At 42.4% G+C, this 13,788-nt stretch overlaps 1 protein-coding gene across 1 annotated transcript in view; it reads left to right on the forward strand.

Annotated features, from left to right (window-relative positions):
• The first annotated feature begins 6,648 nt into the window (after positions 1 to 6,648).
• Positions 6,649 to 13,788, forward strand: part of SH3RF2 (SH3 domain containing ring finger 2) — a 127,282-nt gene continuing 120,142 nt past the window's right edge. The window contains exons 1-2 of the mRNA XM_060180304.1: positions 6,649 to 6,753; positions 7,982 to 8,378. Coding sequence (XP_060036287.1) covers positions 8,001 to 8,378 — 378 coding nt within the window. The 5' untranslated portion in view covers positions 6,649 to 6,753; positions 7,982 to 8,000. The remainder of the gene's footprint in view (positions 6,754 to 7,981; positions 8,379 to 13,788) is intronic.

Consider the following 13,788-nt stretch of genomic DNA (forward strand, 5'->3'; position numbering starts at 1 on the left):
GACCAACCTGAGCTTAGTTTAACAGTTTTGTAACTCCAGGAAGTTACAGCTTCTTAGCTACTGAGTTTGAGAGGAAATTTTAATGAGCTTCTCTATTCAAAGTCTTAGTTCTGGCTCTTGGCATAATGTAAATGTTCCATAAATGTTACTGTTATGCTTATATTTCTGTTTGTCCTTATACAAGCACCCTATACAAGTGCATGCTGCTAAATATGCTGGGGGAAGGGGTATGTAAGGGAGGTAGAGTTTGTTTACAAATGAGAATGAAAGAGGAAGAGAGTATTCTATCTTCCACTATCATCCCCCCCAAGCCAGAGTTCCAGTACTAGACACCTTTATTTTATGAGTGATTTAATAGTTATTGATAAAGCTGTAAGATAATAGTGGTCTAGTCCCATACCACTCCCACCACCAAAGTTCTGTGCCCTCACCTCACCCCCTATGATAACCACCATAGCTCCTCCAAGGCCTTAGATATGTGTTGAGTGTTTTTTTTTCAAGCTTGTATATTTCAATTCTCTATATTCTTTATCATCCTTTAGTTCTCTTTCACTTCCTTGCTTACTTCACTGAGCAAAAAATCACTTCCAGTTCCATCAATTTTGTCCCAAAGGACACAATATCCATCTTTTTAAATTTCTGAGTAGTACTCCACTGAGTATATGGCCCATGACTTCTTTATCCAGTCATCTGTAGAGGGACATTTAGGTTGTTTCCGGGTTTTAGCGATGGTTAAGAGTACAGCTATGAACATGGGGGTGTGTATATCCTTTCAAATTTCGTGTTTTCATGTCTTTTGGATAAATGCCTATGAAAGGAGTTGCTAGATCATGAGGTATTTCCATTTGTTTAAAGATTCTCCATACTGTTCTCCGTAATATCTGTACCAGTTTGCATTCTCATCAACAGTGTGGTAGAGTTCCTCTTTGTCCACATCTTCTCCAGCACTTACTGTTTCCTGTTTTGTTGATGAAGGCTATTTTTACAGGTGTAGAGTGGAATCTCTATTGGAGTTTTATTTGTGTTTCTCTAATGATGAAATGATTAGTGAAATAGAGCATTTCCTGATATATCTTTGGGCCACGTGTATTTTATCTTGAGAGAACTGATTATTAATATCTTCTGCCCATTTGGGGGCTGTTCTTTTTGTTGAACTGTATGAGTTCTTTATAGATGTTTTTTATCAACAGCTTTTCAGATGTGTGGTGTACAGATATCTTCTCCCAATTGCTGGGTTGCCGTTTTATCCTTATGGAATTTTCTTTTGATGTGTAAAAGCTTTTTATTTAATGTAGTCCCATTTAATTAATTTTGTTTTAGTTTCCCTTGCCCATGGAGTTAAGTTTCCAAATAGATCTTTGATATTCAGGGCCTGAAGTCTTTCACTGATAGATTTTTTTTACCTTTATTTATTTTATTTAGCAGAACAGAGAATAATTAAAAAGGAGGGGGAGACAGAGAAGGAAAGAAAGACAGAGAGACACCTGCAACACTGCTTCACCACTCTTGAAGCTTCCCACCTGCAGGTAGGGATGGAGGGGGGGCTTAAACCTGGGTCCTTGTGCATGGTAATACGTGCACTTACCCAGGTGTGCCACCACCTGGCCCCTCACTGATATGTTCTTCTATGTATTTTATAGTTTATAGGTCTGATGTCTAATTTATTGACCCATTTGAGCTAATTTTGGTGGATGGTGTTAAGTGGTAGTCTAGTTTCATTTTCTGACTGTCCATGAGTACCATTTGTTGAAGAGAGTTTATTTTCCCTATTGGACAGTATTGGCCCCTTTGTCATAGATGAAGTGCCTATTTATGTGTGGATTTAGTTCTGGGCTCCCTGTCTTACTCCAGTGGTCTAAGTGTCCATTTTTGTTCCAGTACCATACTGTTTGAAACTCTACAAAAAAATCTATTGGAAATCATCAATAAATTCATTAAAGTAGCAGGATACAAAATCAATACTCATAAATCTGTGGCATTTCTGTACACAAATCAGATGAGTCGTAGGAAAGGGAATTGAAGGAAGCAATGCCATTTAGAAGTGAGCCAAAAAGACAAAATACCTGGAACTAAATCTAGGAAAGGAATTGATGGATATCTACAATAAAAACTATAGCACATTGTTAGAAGAAATAGAGGATGACACAAAGAAATGAAAGAACATTCCTTGTTCATGGACTGGAAGAATAAATATCATTAAAATGGTTGTCTTGTCAAACGTGATCTATAGATTTAGTGCAATCCATGTCAAAATCCTAATGACATATTTCAAAGAAATTGAACAATTTGTCCAAAAATTAATGTGGAAACATAAAATATATATATGAATAGCCAAAGCACTCCTGAGGAAAACAAAGAAAAACGGGAGCATCAGAATCCTCTACTTCTGTTTATACTACAAAGAAATAGCAATTAAAGCAGTTTGGACAGCTTTCTAAAGGGTGAGGAGGGAGACTGGAATGTAGGTCACCCAGCAGAGTGCACACTTTAACATGGACAAGGAGTTGGGTTTGAACCCCTGACTACTACATAGGAGCACCTACATGGAGAAAGCTTCCTGAGTGGTGGAGGAGTGCTGTGGTGTCTCTCCCCCTGCCTCTCTCTCCGTATATTAAAAAAAAAATCTGCAGGGAGCAGTGGAATCTCACAACTACAGAGATTCAGCAGTAAATGTAGATAGATAGATAGATAGATAGATAGATATTGATTCAACAGTAACCCTGCAAAATAATAATAAAGAATAAATAAATAAAAGTGGGTGAGAGGACTTCAGAGCAGACCACAAAGGAAACTGCTCCCACTCAGCTCTTTAAAATGGGAAAGAGAGGAAGGGCACAGCAAAGTATTCCAAATCACAAGGGACTCCCTGATAAACAGTGAATCTAAAGCGGAAAACAAACAGGCAGCAGGGTGAGATACAATGTTATTGAAGCTCACAAACCCCTCCAAGAAAGGGTCTGAAAAATGAGTTGAAGATGGTCTCTGAAATTTATGCATATCCAAATATCTACCCTCAAACCACTTGCTCTCCTCTTAAGATTTTTTCCCTGTCAGGTGAGGGAGATACTTCAAACTGTTGAAGCACCAACTTTCATGCCTGAGGCCCCTGAAGCTGCTGATTCAGTCCCCAGCACCAGAGCTGAGCAGTGGCCTGGCGATGGTGGCAGCAGTCACTGCTCCTTTTCTTCCTCCTGCTCTTTCTTCATCTCCTTTCTTCTCTCTCTCCCCTATTTTCTTTTTTTTTTTAATTTTTTATTTAAGAAAGGATTAATGAACAAAAACATAAGGTAGGAGGGGTACAACTCTACACAATTCCCACCACCCAATCTCCATAACCCACCCCCTCCCATGATGGCTTTCCCATTCTCTAGCCCTCTGGGAGCATGGACCCAGGGTCATTGAGGGTTGCAGAAGGTAGAAGGTCTGGCTTCTGTAATTGCTTCCCCGCTGAACATGGACGTTGACTGGTCGATTCATACTCCCAGTCTGCCTCTCTCTTTCCCTAGTAAGGTGTGTCTCTGGGGAAGCAGAGCTCCAGGACACAGTGGTGGGGTCTTCAATCCAGGGAAGCCTGGCCAGCATCCTGGTGGCATCTGGAACCTGGTGATTGAAAAGAGAGTTAACATACGAAGCCAAATAATTTGTTGAGCAATCATGGATCCCAAGCTTGGAATAGTGGAGAGGAAGTGTTAGGGAGGTACTCACTGCAAACTCTAATGTACTTCTGCTTTCAGGTATATATTTTGCAGTAGTTTATGGATACGTGTGAACATAAGCTCTCTCTCACAGAAACTGGTGTATATCTAGGTTATGGGACTTTGTTAGAAAGTGAACTACCTGAGATGAAGTTAGAGTGTACTATAAAAGGAAAGGTCTCACCCGAGTAATGAAGCCGAAGGGTTGTCATTCCACATGTGAAGTCTCTGGACGCAGTCTGAGGTGAAGCATGAAAGCTGTGGTATATATACACAATGGAATACTATGCAGCTATCAAGAACAATGAATTCACCTTCTCTGACCCATCTTGGACAGAGCTAGAAGGAATTATGTTAAGTGAACTAAGTCAGAAAGATAAAGATGAGTATGGGATGATCCCACTCATCAACAGAAGTTGAGTAAGAAGATCTGAAAGAGAAACTAAAAGCAGGACCTGATCAAATTGTAAGTAGGGCACCAAAGTAAAAACCCTGTGGTGAGGGGTAGACATGCAGCTTCCTGGGCCAGTGGGTGGTGGGAGTGGGTGGGAGGGATGGGTCACAGTCTTTTGGTGGTGGGAATGGTGTTTATGTACACTCCTAGCAAAATGTAGACATATAAATCAGTAGTTAATTAATATGAGAGGGGGAAAATCAGTTGTATGTCTCAAAGTTTCTCAAAACACAAACTGAATCTTTTTAATATATAGGCTGTGTATTTGATATGCGTACTCTCTCAAAAGCCTAGACCAAGTAGATTAGAAACATCCAATAGCACAGCTATATACAAGATACTGGATACTGTACAGCAAACCCTAACAAAAGGACTTTTCAAAGTTAACCCAATTACCAAATAATGTGATGATAACATTAACTATCCATTGTCTTTTTGAAGCCTAAGACAGCAGGAACCTCACATCTCCACTATAGAGCCCCTACTTCCCCCAGTCCTGGAACCCTTGGACAGGGCCCACTTTCCCATATGCGTCTCCCAATCCAAACCAAATAATATTGCATCCGCAGATCTTTTTTTTTTATCAGTGATTTAATAATGATCAATAAGACTGTGGGATAAGAGGGGTACAATTCCACACAATCCCCACCACCAGAGTTCCACAGCCTATCCCCTCCACTGGAAGCTTTCCTATTCCTTATCCTTCTGGGAGTATGGAACAAAGATGCAGAAGGGGTGCAGAAGGTGGGAGGTCTGGCTTCTGTAATTGCTTCTCCTCTGGACATGAGTGTTGACAAGTGAGCCATACCCCTAGACTGTTTCTGTCTTTCTCTTGTGGGGTAAGGCTCTGTCTCCCCCACTATCTACTTCCAAATAAATAAATACTCTTCAAAAGAAAATACAGTTTCCTTATAGTGTTGCATCTACTTGCTTCCAGCATAATAACAAATGAGTGACTTGGAGAGGGTGAGAAGGTTGGATCTTGAAGAAAAAGGAGGTAATTATGTATAAATGTAGACAGATAGCTGTAGTGATGATGGTTGGCCCATGTCTATAACCTTAAGGGAACTGTGGTGGTTTGAAGTAGGGAGACTGAAGATTCAGAACTTTGTTGGTGGGAATGGTGTGGAACTATACCCCTGTTGACATGTAATTTTGTAAATCAATATTAAATCACTCTGCTACCCAGATGAAGTTTTGCTCCCTCACTGGTTCTCCTCCCCTTAAAGCTGTATCACCATGTAGCGTGATAGTTATGAACACAGACTACCTGCCTCTTGTTAACTCTGACTCCTGGATAAGTTAATTAGCCTCTCTGTGTCTGTTTCCTCTTTTGTAAAGTGAAAGGAAAGAAGAGTAGAGCATATCATCAGATGGTGGAAAGTAAGTGACTTAATATAGGTCAGGTATTTAGAACAGGTCTTTATACAAGGCTACTCTGGTGTTAGGGAATAATAATAGCAATAATTGGAGCTGGGAGGTGGTGTACCCAGTTGAGCACATATGTTACTAAACAAAAGTACTCAGTTTCAAACTTTACTCCCCACCTCCAGAGGGGAAGATTCAGTAGTAAGCAGTGAAGCCATAGGGGAAGTCTCTCTCCCCCCACACATACTCTTTCCCTCTCTATCTCCCCTCTTCTTTCAATTTCTCTGTTGTCAAATACAAAAGAAGGGGTGTAGGAAAAACTGGCCACTGAGTGGGTTTATCATGCAGCAATAAGAGAAAAAAAGAGAGAGAGAGAGAGAGAAATAATAATGTCAATAACTTGTTTATTGTATACCTTTGTAACTTTCTGTGAAATCTATTTATTTATATATCAAGGAACAGAAAAGTAAAATATTTTGGGGAACTCTGAGAAAACTACAGGGGTGGGGCAAGAGGTCCTGGGACCATAGCTTTTTTCTTTAAGAGAGAAAAAAAGAAAAGGAAGGAAGGAAGGAAGGAAGGAAGGAAGGAAGGAAGGAAGGAAGGAAAAGTAAGTTAGTCTATGTGCTTTCTCAAGGATGTATACCTCCTGCATCAACACTGTTTTTTGTTTGTTTGTTTGGTTGGTTGGTTGGTTGGTTGGTTTGGAATGGTTAGTTTAAAGATATTGATCAGAGGTCACCCAAGTCTGTCTTAAATCTTTCAATTCAAGGGTTAACTATGATGTTTTGGGAGTAGTTAGTACTTTTTAGGTGGCCAGTTTATCCTTTTGTCATCAATATGTTTAGTCTTCAGGGAAAACCCTTATAAAGCTTCAACACATACTCCCCTTGGCATGTTGACACATGAACGTGTTCCAGCTTCTCAGAAGAGAAGTGAAAATATAAACTTTGTAAACACTTGGCCATAGGGACTGGCTTATTTTTTGCCTCTTATAATCTTTTCCCAGAAGTCAACTGAGTTGTGTAAAGGAAAAGCCCTGCTGGCCGCCCAGTGGTGAAAGCGTTAACTGGGCTGGGTAAGGCGATCCCTTGAAATGAGTAAGCCTTGGAGTTGTTAAAAGTTTTCAAAGCATGGCAGCTGCAGCTCCTGGGAAAGAGCTATCGAGTTGGAGGGAACACGGAGGCAAGCAGAGGAGAGCGCTGAGCTGAACTCAGCTGGGCTTACAAGCTCAAGGTTAGTGCCCGTGCCCTCTCCCCTCCCCCACCAGCCAGCCCCTCCTGGGTGTTGACATCTTAGAGAGGAGTCTCCCAAAGGCTGGCACTTACTCTGTTGTGTTGCCTCTGATTTGCTTACTAGTGGGGTCACTGCCCAGGCTGTCAAACCTCTTGGCTACTGCTTCCATCCAAGGCTGGCTCTCATGAGGGACAGCTGATCGCCTAGACCCCAGAGAAACTTCTGAGCTGAAGATATCTTTTCAGACAACTGAAATGAAACTGTTTCAGGACCCAGGATCGATTTTCAGACCACATACATGCACACCTGTACATAGTGCTTCATCTTGGGTTTTGCAGGTTGTGACCACACTTCAAAATTCTTCTCTGCTTCAGTGGAAACTGAAAACAGCTGTTAAAGTGCCTAAGCAGAGTGTGTGACTGTGTCTTGTGGGAGGAATATTGTCTCTGAAGCTAAGGAAGGAAGGAGAGAGGGGGGGGAGAGAGAGAGAGAGAGAGAGAGAGAGAGAGAGAGAGAGAGAGAAGAAACAAGCTTACTTGTTCCCTATAGTTAAGGCAAAAACAAATTTTGAAGATGTGTTTCTCATAGAATTTTTTCTTGTTCATTGCTAGAACGAAGTAATGGGGTTAGGTATACCATGAAGGGAATGATTCTGTCTGTGTGAGATTTGGATAAACTTTTCTATAGAAGCTTCACTTGTCTACAGATGATTCAGATGATAGATGAACTGAAACTAGGGAGAGAAGGAGTAGAGTCTGACAGCAGTGACAGTGTGTAATGACAATCTCTAAGTATGTGTAAGGAGGGTGAGGGTTGGGGTTGATTTGAGCTTTGAGACTGTCCCAGTGCTCTACCCCAGGGGGCAGAAAGGTGCCTTCACCAGGTCAGTCTTGTCTCCCTGCTCTTGCTTCTGCACAAAGACAATGAGTAGGTAATCATTCTCTGTGCTGAATGCTCCCTCAGCTCCTCCAGCAGGCAGGAATCTTGTACCTGCTAGCTCTGAATCAGAATGAGTCATTTGAAACTTGGGTGCTGGAACAAAGTACTTGCAAACTGCCTTTGGAGACACTGCCTCCATGTAGGTGGGATATACCTCCCTGATCAGCCGCATTATTTTCCTTCCTTTCTCTCTCTCTCTCTCTCTCTCTCGAACTCTGAAGCTTTCTTAGGAGATCGGTTCTGCAATGTGGGCTTAGCTGACCATATAATGTGGACTCTGCCCCTCCAGGTCAGAAAATAAAATAAAAATGGATGATTTGACGTTACTTGATCTTCTGGAGTGCCCCGTGTGCCTTGAAAAGCTGGATGTCACAGCCAAAGTCCTGCCTTGCCAGCACACCTTCTGCAAACCATGTCTCCAGAGAATTTTCAAAGCGCACAAGGAGCTGAGGTGCCCTGAATGCAGGACCCTGGTGTTCTGCAGCATTGAGGCGCTGCCGGCCAACCTGCTGCTCGTGCGTCTTCTGGACAGTGTGCGCTCAGGGCAGAGCCCAGGGAGAGGGGGCTCCTTCCGCAGACCTGGCCTGTTGACCTTGCAGGACAGCAAGAGAAGCAGGACTAACTTTAGAGGTCCGCCATCTAGTCCCTTCCGGCTGGTGCCTAATGTCAGAATCCACATGGACGGGGTAAGCAAGATCTTACTTGTTCATATCATGTTCACTTGGAAGTTGGATCTCTGTCTTGTCAGTAACTAGGAAGAACCTGCTTTTAGTTACATTTCAGAGAGTGCTGATTGCTTAAAGGCAAGTTTCTTTGGGCAGTGGTCATTTTACTGCAATGTGGTGGAGTCCAGAATCTAGCTCATCCAACTAGGAATTCTCCTCAGAATTGTAACAGCTTCCTCAGTTTTCCCTCCCTCCTGTCTAGAAGGCATTAAGTAAGACAAGGAAAACTTGCTCAATTCTGTTTTTTCGGCCTTTTGCTTCTACTGCTCCTGAGGTTAAACCTGTGCTCGGGAAATAAATGTACAGAGGGTGGGGAAATGACAGAAAATATATCCAACTGCTTTGTACTTTGAGATCCTTGAGATGTTTCCAAATGTCAGGTTTTGTTTGAATCTTCCCCAAAGCCATCTTCCCACCCATCCCCCAACCCCACACACACCCCAGTCAGAAAGTGCTATCACGACAATGCTCATTCATAATCCATTTGAAACTCTCATGAAACTTGACACCCAAAGATGGTGCAGGAGATGTGGGTGGACTGATTGACAGGGAAGGCTGGGCTGTGCAGTGTGACAGATGTGTAGAACAGCCCGCAGATGTGTCTTACTTTAATAAAATGGATAAAACTCATAAAATATGCACATCATCAGCTACAATAAAATAAATGAACAGACCCCATGGAGCCATACAGGATATAATCTAATAATGCTGTCAGAGTTTGGATAATATGGATTGTTCTGTGCAGCCCTGCAAACCCAGCCTCAGGACTGACCAGGCGCTGAGCCTTGTGGCGGGAAGCTGTTGGAGGGCACATCTCCAGAGAAGACCATGGCTCTTGTTGGCCTAGCAGAATTATTTTGCACTGTCACCATTGGAGTCAGTCTGCCAAAGTGGCCACAGAAACCTGTGACCTGGATCATTGGTATACTCAGAAAGTCCAAGCTGTGGGCTTTACATAAAGCAAGCTTTTCAGTACTGAGCAGCAGAGTCCCAGAGTAACAGTGGGTGAGCTGGTCCTCCCAGGACTCTTTCTTCATAAGGGAACAGAGTTGTGACGGGCACTAAGAAGGACTTTCTAGAACATTCTTTCCCCTGTCACCCCTCCTGCACCTTCAGAGTTCCCATGCAGTATGGAAATGTGCATTCAAAAATGAGAACAGAGGCTTGGGGAGATAGCATAATGGTTATGCAGAAAGATTCATGCCTGAAGCAACAAAGGTCCTAGGTTCAATCCTTAGCACCACCAAAAGCCAGAGAAAAGCAGTGCAGAGAGAGAGAGAGAAGAAAAGAAGAAGGGGGGAGGAGGAGGGGAGGAAAGTCATCTGGTGTGATTTCTTCACTGCATTTTTATTGTTGATGTTGTTTGTATATGTGAATGCATTCTAGAAAATGCCTTGATTCCTGTTGTTAAGGCTCCCTATTAACATGGTTTGGTCATCATTCAGAATCCACAAGCTTAGAAAAACTAGGCTGAGGGGTGGGGAGTGAATTTTTCTCAAATACTCCTTGTTTATGTAGGATTGGGTTTTATCTTCCATTAGTCATCTCTCCTGCCATACACTTACTTTGAATTCCTGAGACCCAGCTGCCTCTCCCCCTTCCCACCCTGTGAAATCTAATTTGTGTCATCACTCAATACGTGTTGCCACACTGAGAGGAGGCAAGGTCCTTTCTTTATCACCTACAGTTATCTCTGTTCATGTTTTTTTTTTTCCCAATGAGGTTATGTTGCTAAGAAAAAGTGGCATTGAAGGGGACTAGGCGGTGGCACACCCAGTTAAGCACACATAGTACAAAGTGCAAGTACCCGCTCGAGTATCCTGGTTCTAGCCCCTGGCTCCCCACCTGCAGGGGATGCCTCATAATTGACAAAGCAAGTCTACAGGTGTCTATCTTTCTCTCTTACTCTTTCTCTCTTCCCCCCCCTTTCTCAATTTCTCTCTGTCCTATCCAATAAAATGGGAAAAAAATGGCCACCAGGAATAGCAACCATGCCCCAGTGATAACCCTGGGGGTAAAAAAAAAAAAAAAAAAAAGAGAGAGAGAGAAAGAAAAGAAAAAGTAGCATTGAGTAGGTCATAGCTACCGAGGTTTTGGACCATAGAGGAGTCTCTGGACCACCACCACCACCTCCTGGCATAGGAAATTTGGATAATGAAACTGGTGATTCATTACCCACTCAGACACTGTATTTCCTTAGAACTCTATGATAGGGAGTTGTAGTATCAGAACCAGGTGCCAGTGGTGGAGTTCTGCCCTTGATGCCCTAGACTGAGTTCTGTGGTGAGGCTGGATTACACACACCAACAACTCTTTGAAGCTCTTATTTAAGCAGGACCTGAGTAAGGTCTAGAAGATGCTCTTTAAAAGATCATAGTTGGCAGCCTTCCCCCCGCAGCTGTCCCTACTTCCATTACTTCCTGAGCCACCTTTCCTCACAATAGCTCATCTCAGCCTTTCTGCTTTTTTTCATTGGGAAGACAGACTCATTCTGGGATACTGTTACAGATTTCATTGTGCAAACTGTCTCTACTGTGAAAATTGAAGTCTTCCATATAAGTGTGAAAGCACTCTTGTGTCCCTCAGTGAAGAGCCGAGAATCAGAGGATTGGGAGATAGCACAACTGGTAAAGGACATGCTTTGCCATGTACCCTTGAACCCAAGTTCAAGTCCCCAACCAACACATGGGAGCCCTGTGCATAGGGGAGTCTTGTGGTGTAGTAGTGCTGGGCATCTTTCTCTGTGTCTCCTTCCCTGTCTGTGACTCTTTAAAGATAAACACAGACTGTTGGGAGCAATGAGTGGAATCACGCAGGCTTAAAACTCCAGCAAAAATTCCTGGCTATTAAAACAAATTAAAGTGGGGGGGGGGAAGAAAAAAAACAAATTAAAGTAAAAAAAATTAATTGAGACTTGTCTGGAATACCACTCTCTGATTCTGTGAGTTAGAGAAGTAGACTTGTGTCTTCAGAAATGTCTCTGTCAAACTACTTGCCCTTTGTGCCTCCGTTTACACAATCTGGTCACCAAGATAACTTACAAACCTCCTTCCCCTAGGAGAGTGTGAAAATGAGGTTTGCAACAGACTCATGTTGCCTTGGAAAGCCTGTGCCACTTAAATACAAAGCATCATCATTATCATTAATTTCAGCCTGCCATATGACTTTGGGCGAGCTATTTAAGTTTGCTGGGTCTCAATTTAAAATTCTGTAAAATGGGAAAATATATTATAAAAAACAGAGAGCCATTGTGAAGCTTTAACTAACTGGTGTTTACAAAGTACCTTGAGATCCTTAGATGAAAGACATTTGGAAGATTGTTATCACTGTAAACATTATTGTTGACTGTTTATTGTGCCCTGCCATGCATGAAGCATTCTACAAAAAACAGAAACAGTGATGTCCCCTTGCAAGGGAAGTCACAGGTATTATTATTGAACTTGACTGTGATGAGTCCAGGCCAGTATAATACTAGGTATAAAGTATTCCCCTAAGAGGGCATAAATAACTAGTTGTCACAGGGTGCCATTTTGTTAAGTACCTCTTCCAGAGGGCTCAGTGTTAACCTGGCACTCTGAAAGGGTTCATTTAACTTCCTTTCCAGGAGCATTTTAAGCCCAAAGTCTGTTTTGCTTACCTAGGCTCACTTAAAAACAAGCTCATCGAGATCTTTTTGTTGGCTCAGAGAGACCTGATGCTTTTTGTGCCAACCGGTATGCTAGGGTGGAACTAGTAGTCACACTTCATGGTGCCAACCAAAGAGGAAAAAAAATAGTTCATTGTACATACATGTCTTAAAACCCTCCCAAGTCGATTGTGTAGAAAGAAAACTTGGGAAATAGCTGCAGGTTTCTATAGTGTGCAATTAATTCAAACCAACAGGTAAGTGCCACAGACATCTGGGACCCCCTGACATGCAGATCCTACTGGTTTTTTTTTTTTCCTTCCATTTCTTCAGTCAAGCCAGAGGATCTCTGCAAGCTTTCAAAAAGATTCTGGGCTCCCCAAGAGCCAAGCTCTCTGCTTCTTCACTCTTTTTCACTTTACCAATAGTTTTGAATTAAGACAGCCAGCAAGTTAGCCAAGTTAAGAAATGGCAGGCTTAGTTTTGAAAAATTCCAGTTCAAGTGCTGATTCTGCCCCCTCAGTCTTCATGGTGTTTGGTTGAGTTACTTAAACCCCAGAGTCTCCAATTCCCTCCTACTTGTAAATTGGAGATAATAGCACTACCAACCTCAGAGGGTTGTTGTGTGAAATAAATGAGGTGATTCACATCAATTAGGTCTTACCACGGTGACTGGCTCATATTAAGTGCTCAGTAAATGTTAGCTGTTATTGTTACTGAAATGACTCAACACTTTCTGCTCTAAATTACACACCCTTTTTTTTTTTACCTCCCCTTGTTAACAGAATATCATCCTCTCTCTCTCTCCTCTCTCTTTCTTTCTCTCTCTCTCTTCTCTAAATGATCCATGACCATGATTTAGGTAGATATGTGATTCCTCCCAGCATGTGCTGGCTTGCAGTGATTTCCAAGACCCTTTAGGAACTAGAGGTTGATTCTAGGAGAAAACAGATTCATTAACTTCCCTTCCCCAAATAGTAAACTCAGAAGAATACTCTATGGAGGGCCAGAGTCTGTTTCACTTTCCCAGCATCATCATTTTTTTCATGAATTTCTACCTTTCCCCAGCCTCTCACACCATCCCCAATAAGAAAGTTGCCGCCCTAGGTCTTGCAGGGCCAGACTTTCGCCCTTCTTTGTTAAACATCAGACCAACCACACACGTTCCAGTTTCACTCACCCCATCTCAGTGAGAACACACCTGCCACCTCCAACACATAGACCACGTGTCTGTGTCCTAGAAACTTTTTCAGCTGGTGTTGCAAACAACCAGGGGAGATGGGTGAATTCAAAAAACACATGAGGGAGTGGAGGCTGAGTAGAAACAAGAAGATCTCCAGTTTCTTTCATGGGTTTCGGAGGCTGTGTCCTCAGCAGAGATGTGACACAGATGGTAGTTTTTGCCAAGTTTGCAAAGGGATAAAACCAACCCAAGCCCCTAAAGACAGCAGGCAGGTGCCACCCAGGTCAGCAAGGACCACACATGGCAGGTGGAGGAAGACAGAAAGGTGGAAGCTGAGAATGCAAAGTGAGGAGAACCAGATGGTTCTCGGGCTTCATACACATATTTGCCAACTTTTTTATAAAACCACATGGTCCCACAAGAGAAACAAAAACAAAGGTAAGCAAATGTACTACATCAAACCAAAAAGCTTCTGCATTGTAAAAAAAAAAAAAAAAAAGAAAAAAATCATTACCAAAACAAAATACAATGGATTACATGGGCAAAGATATTTACAAATCACA

This window comes from Erinaceus europaeus, chromosome 2 (assembly GCF_950295315.1).
Source record: "Erinaceus europaeus chromosome 2, mEriEur2.1, whole genome shotgun sequence".
Classification (NCBI taxonomy): domain Eukaryota; kingdom Metazoa; phylum Chordata; class Mammalia; order Eulipotyphla; family Erinaceidae; genus Erinaceus; species Erinaceus europaeus.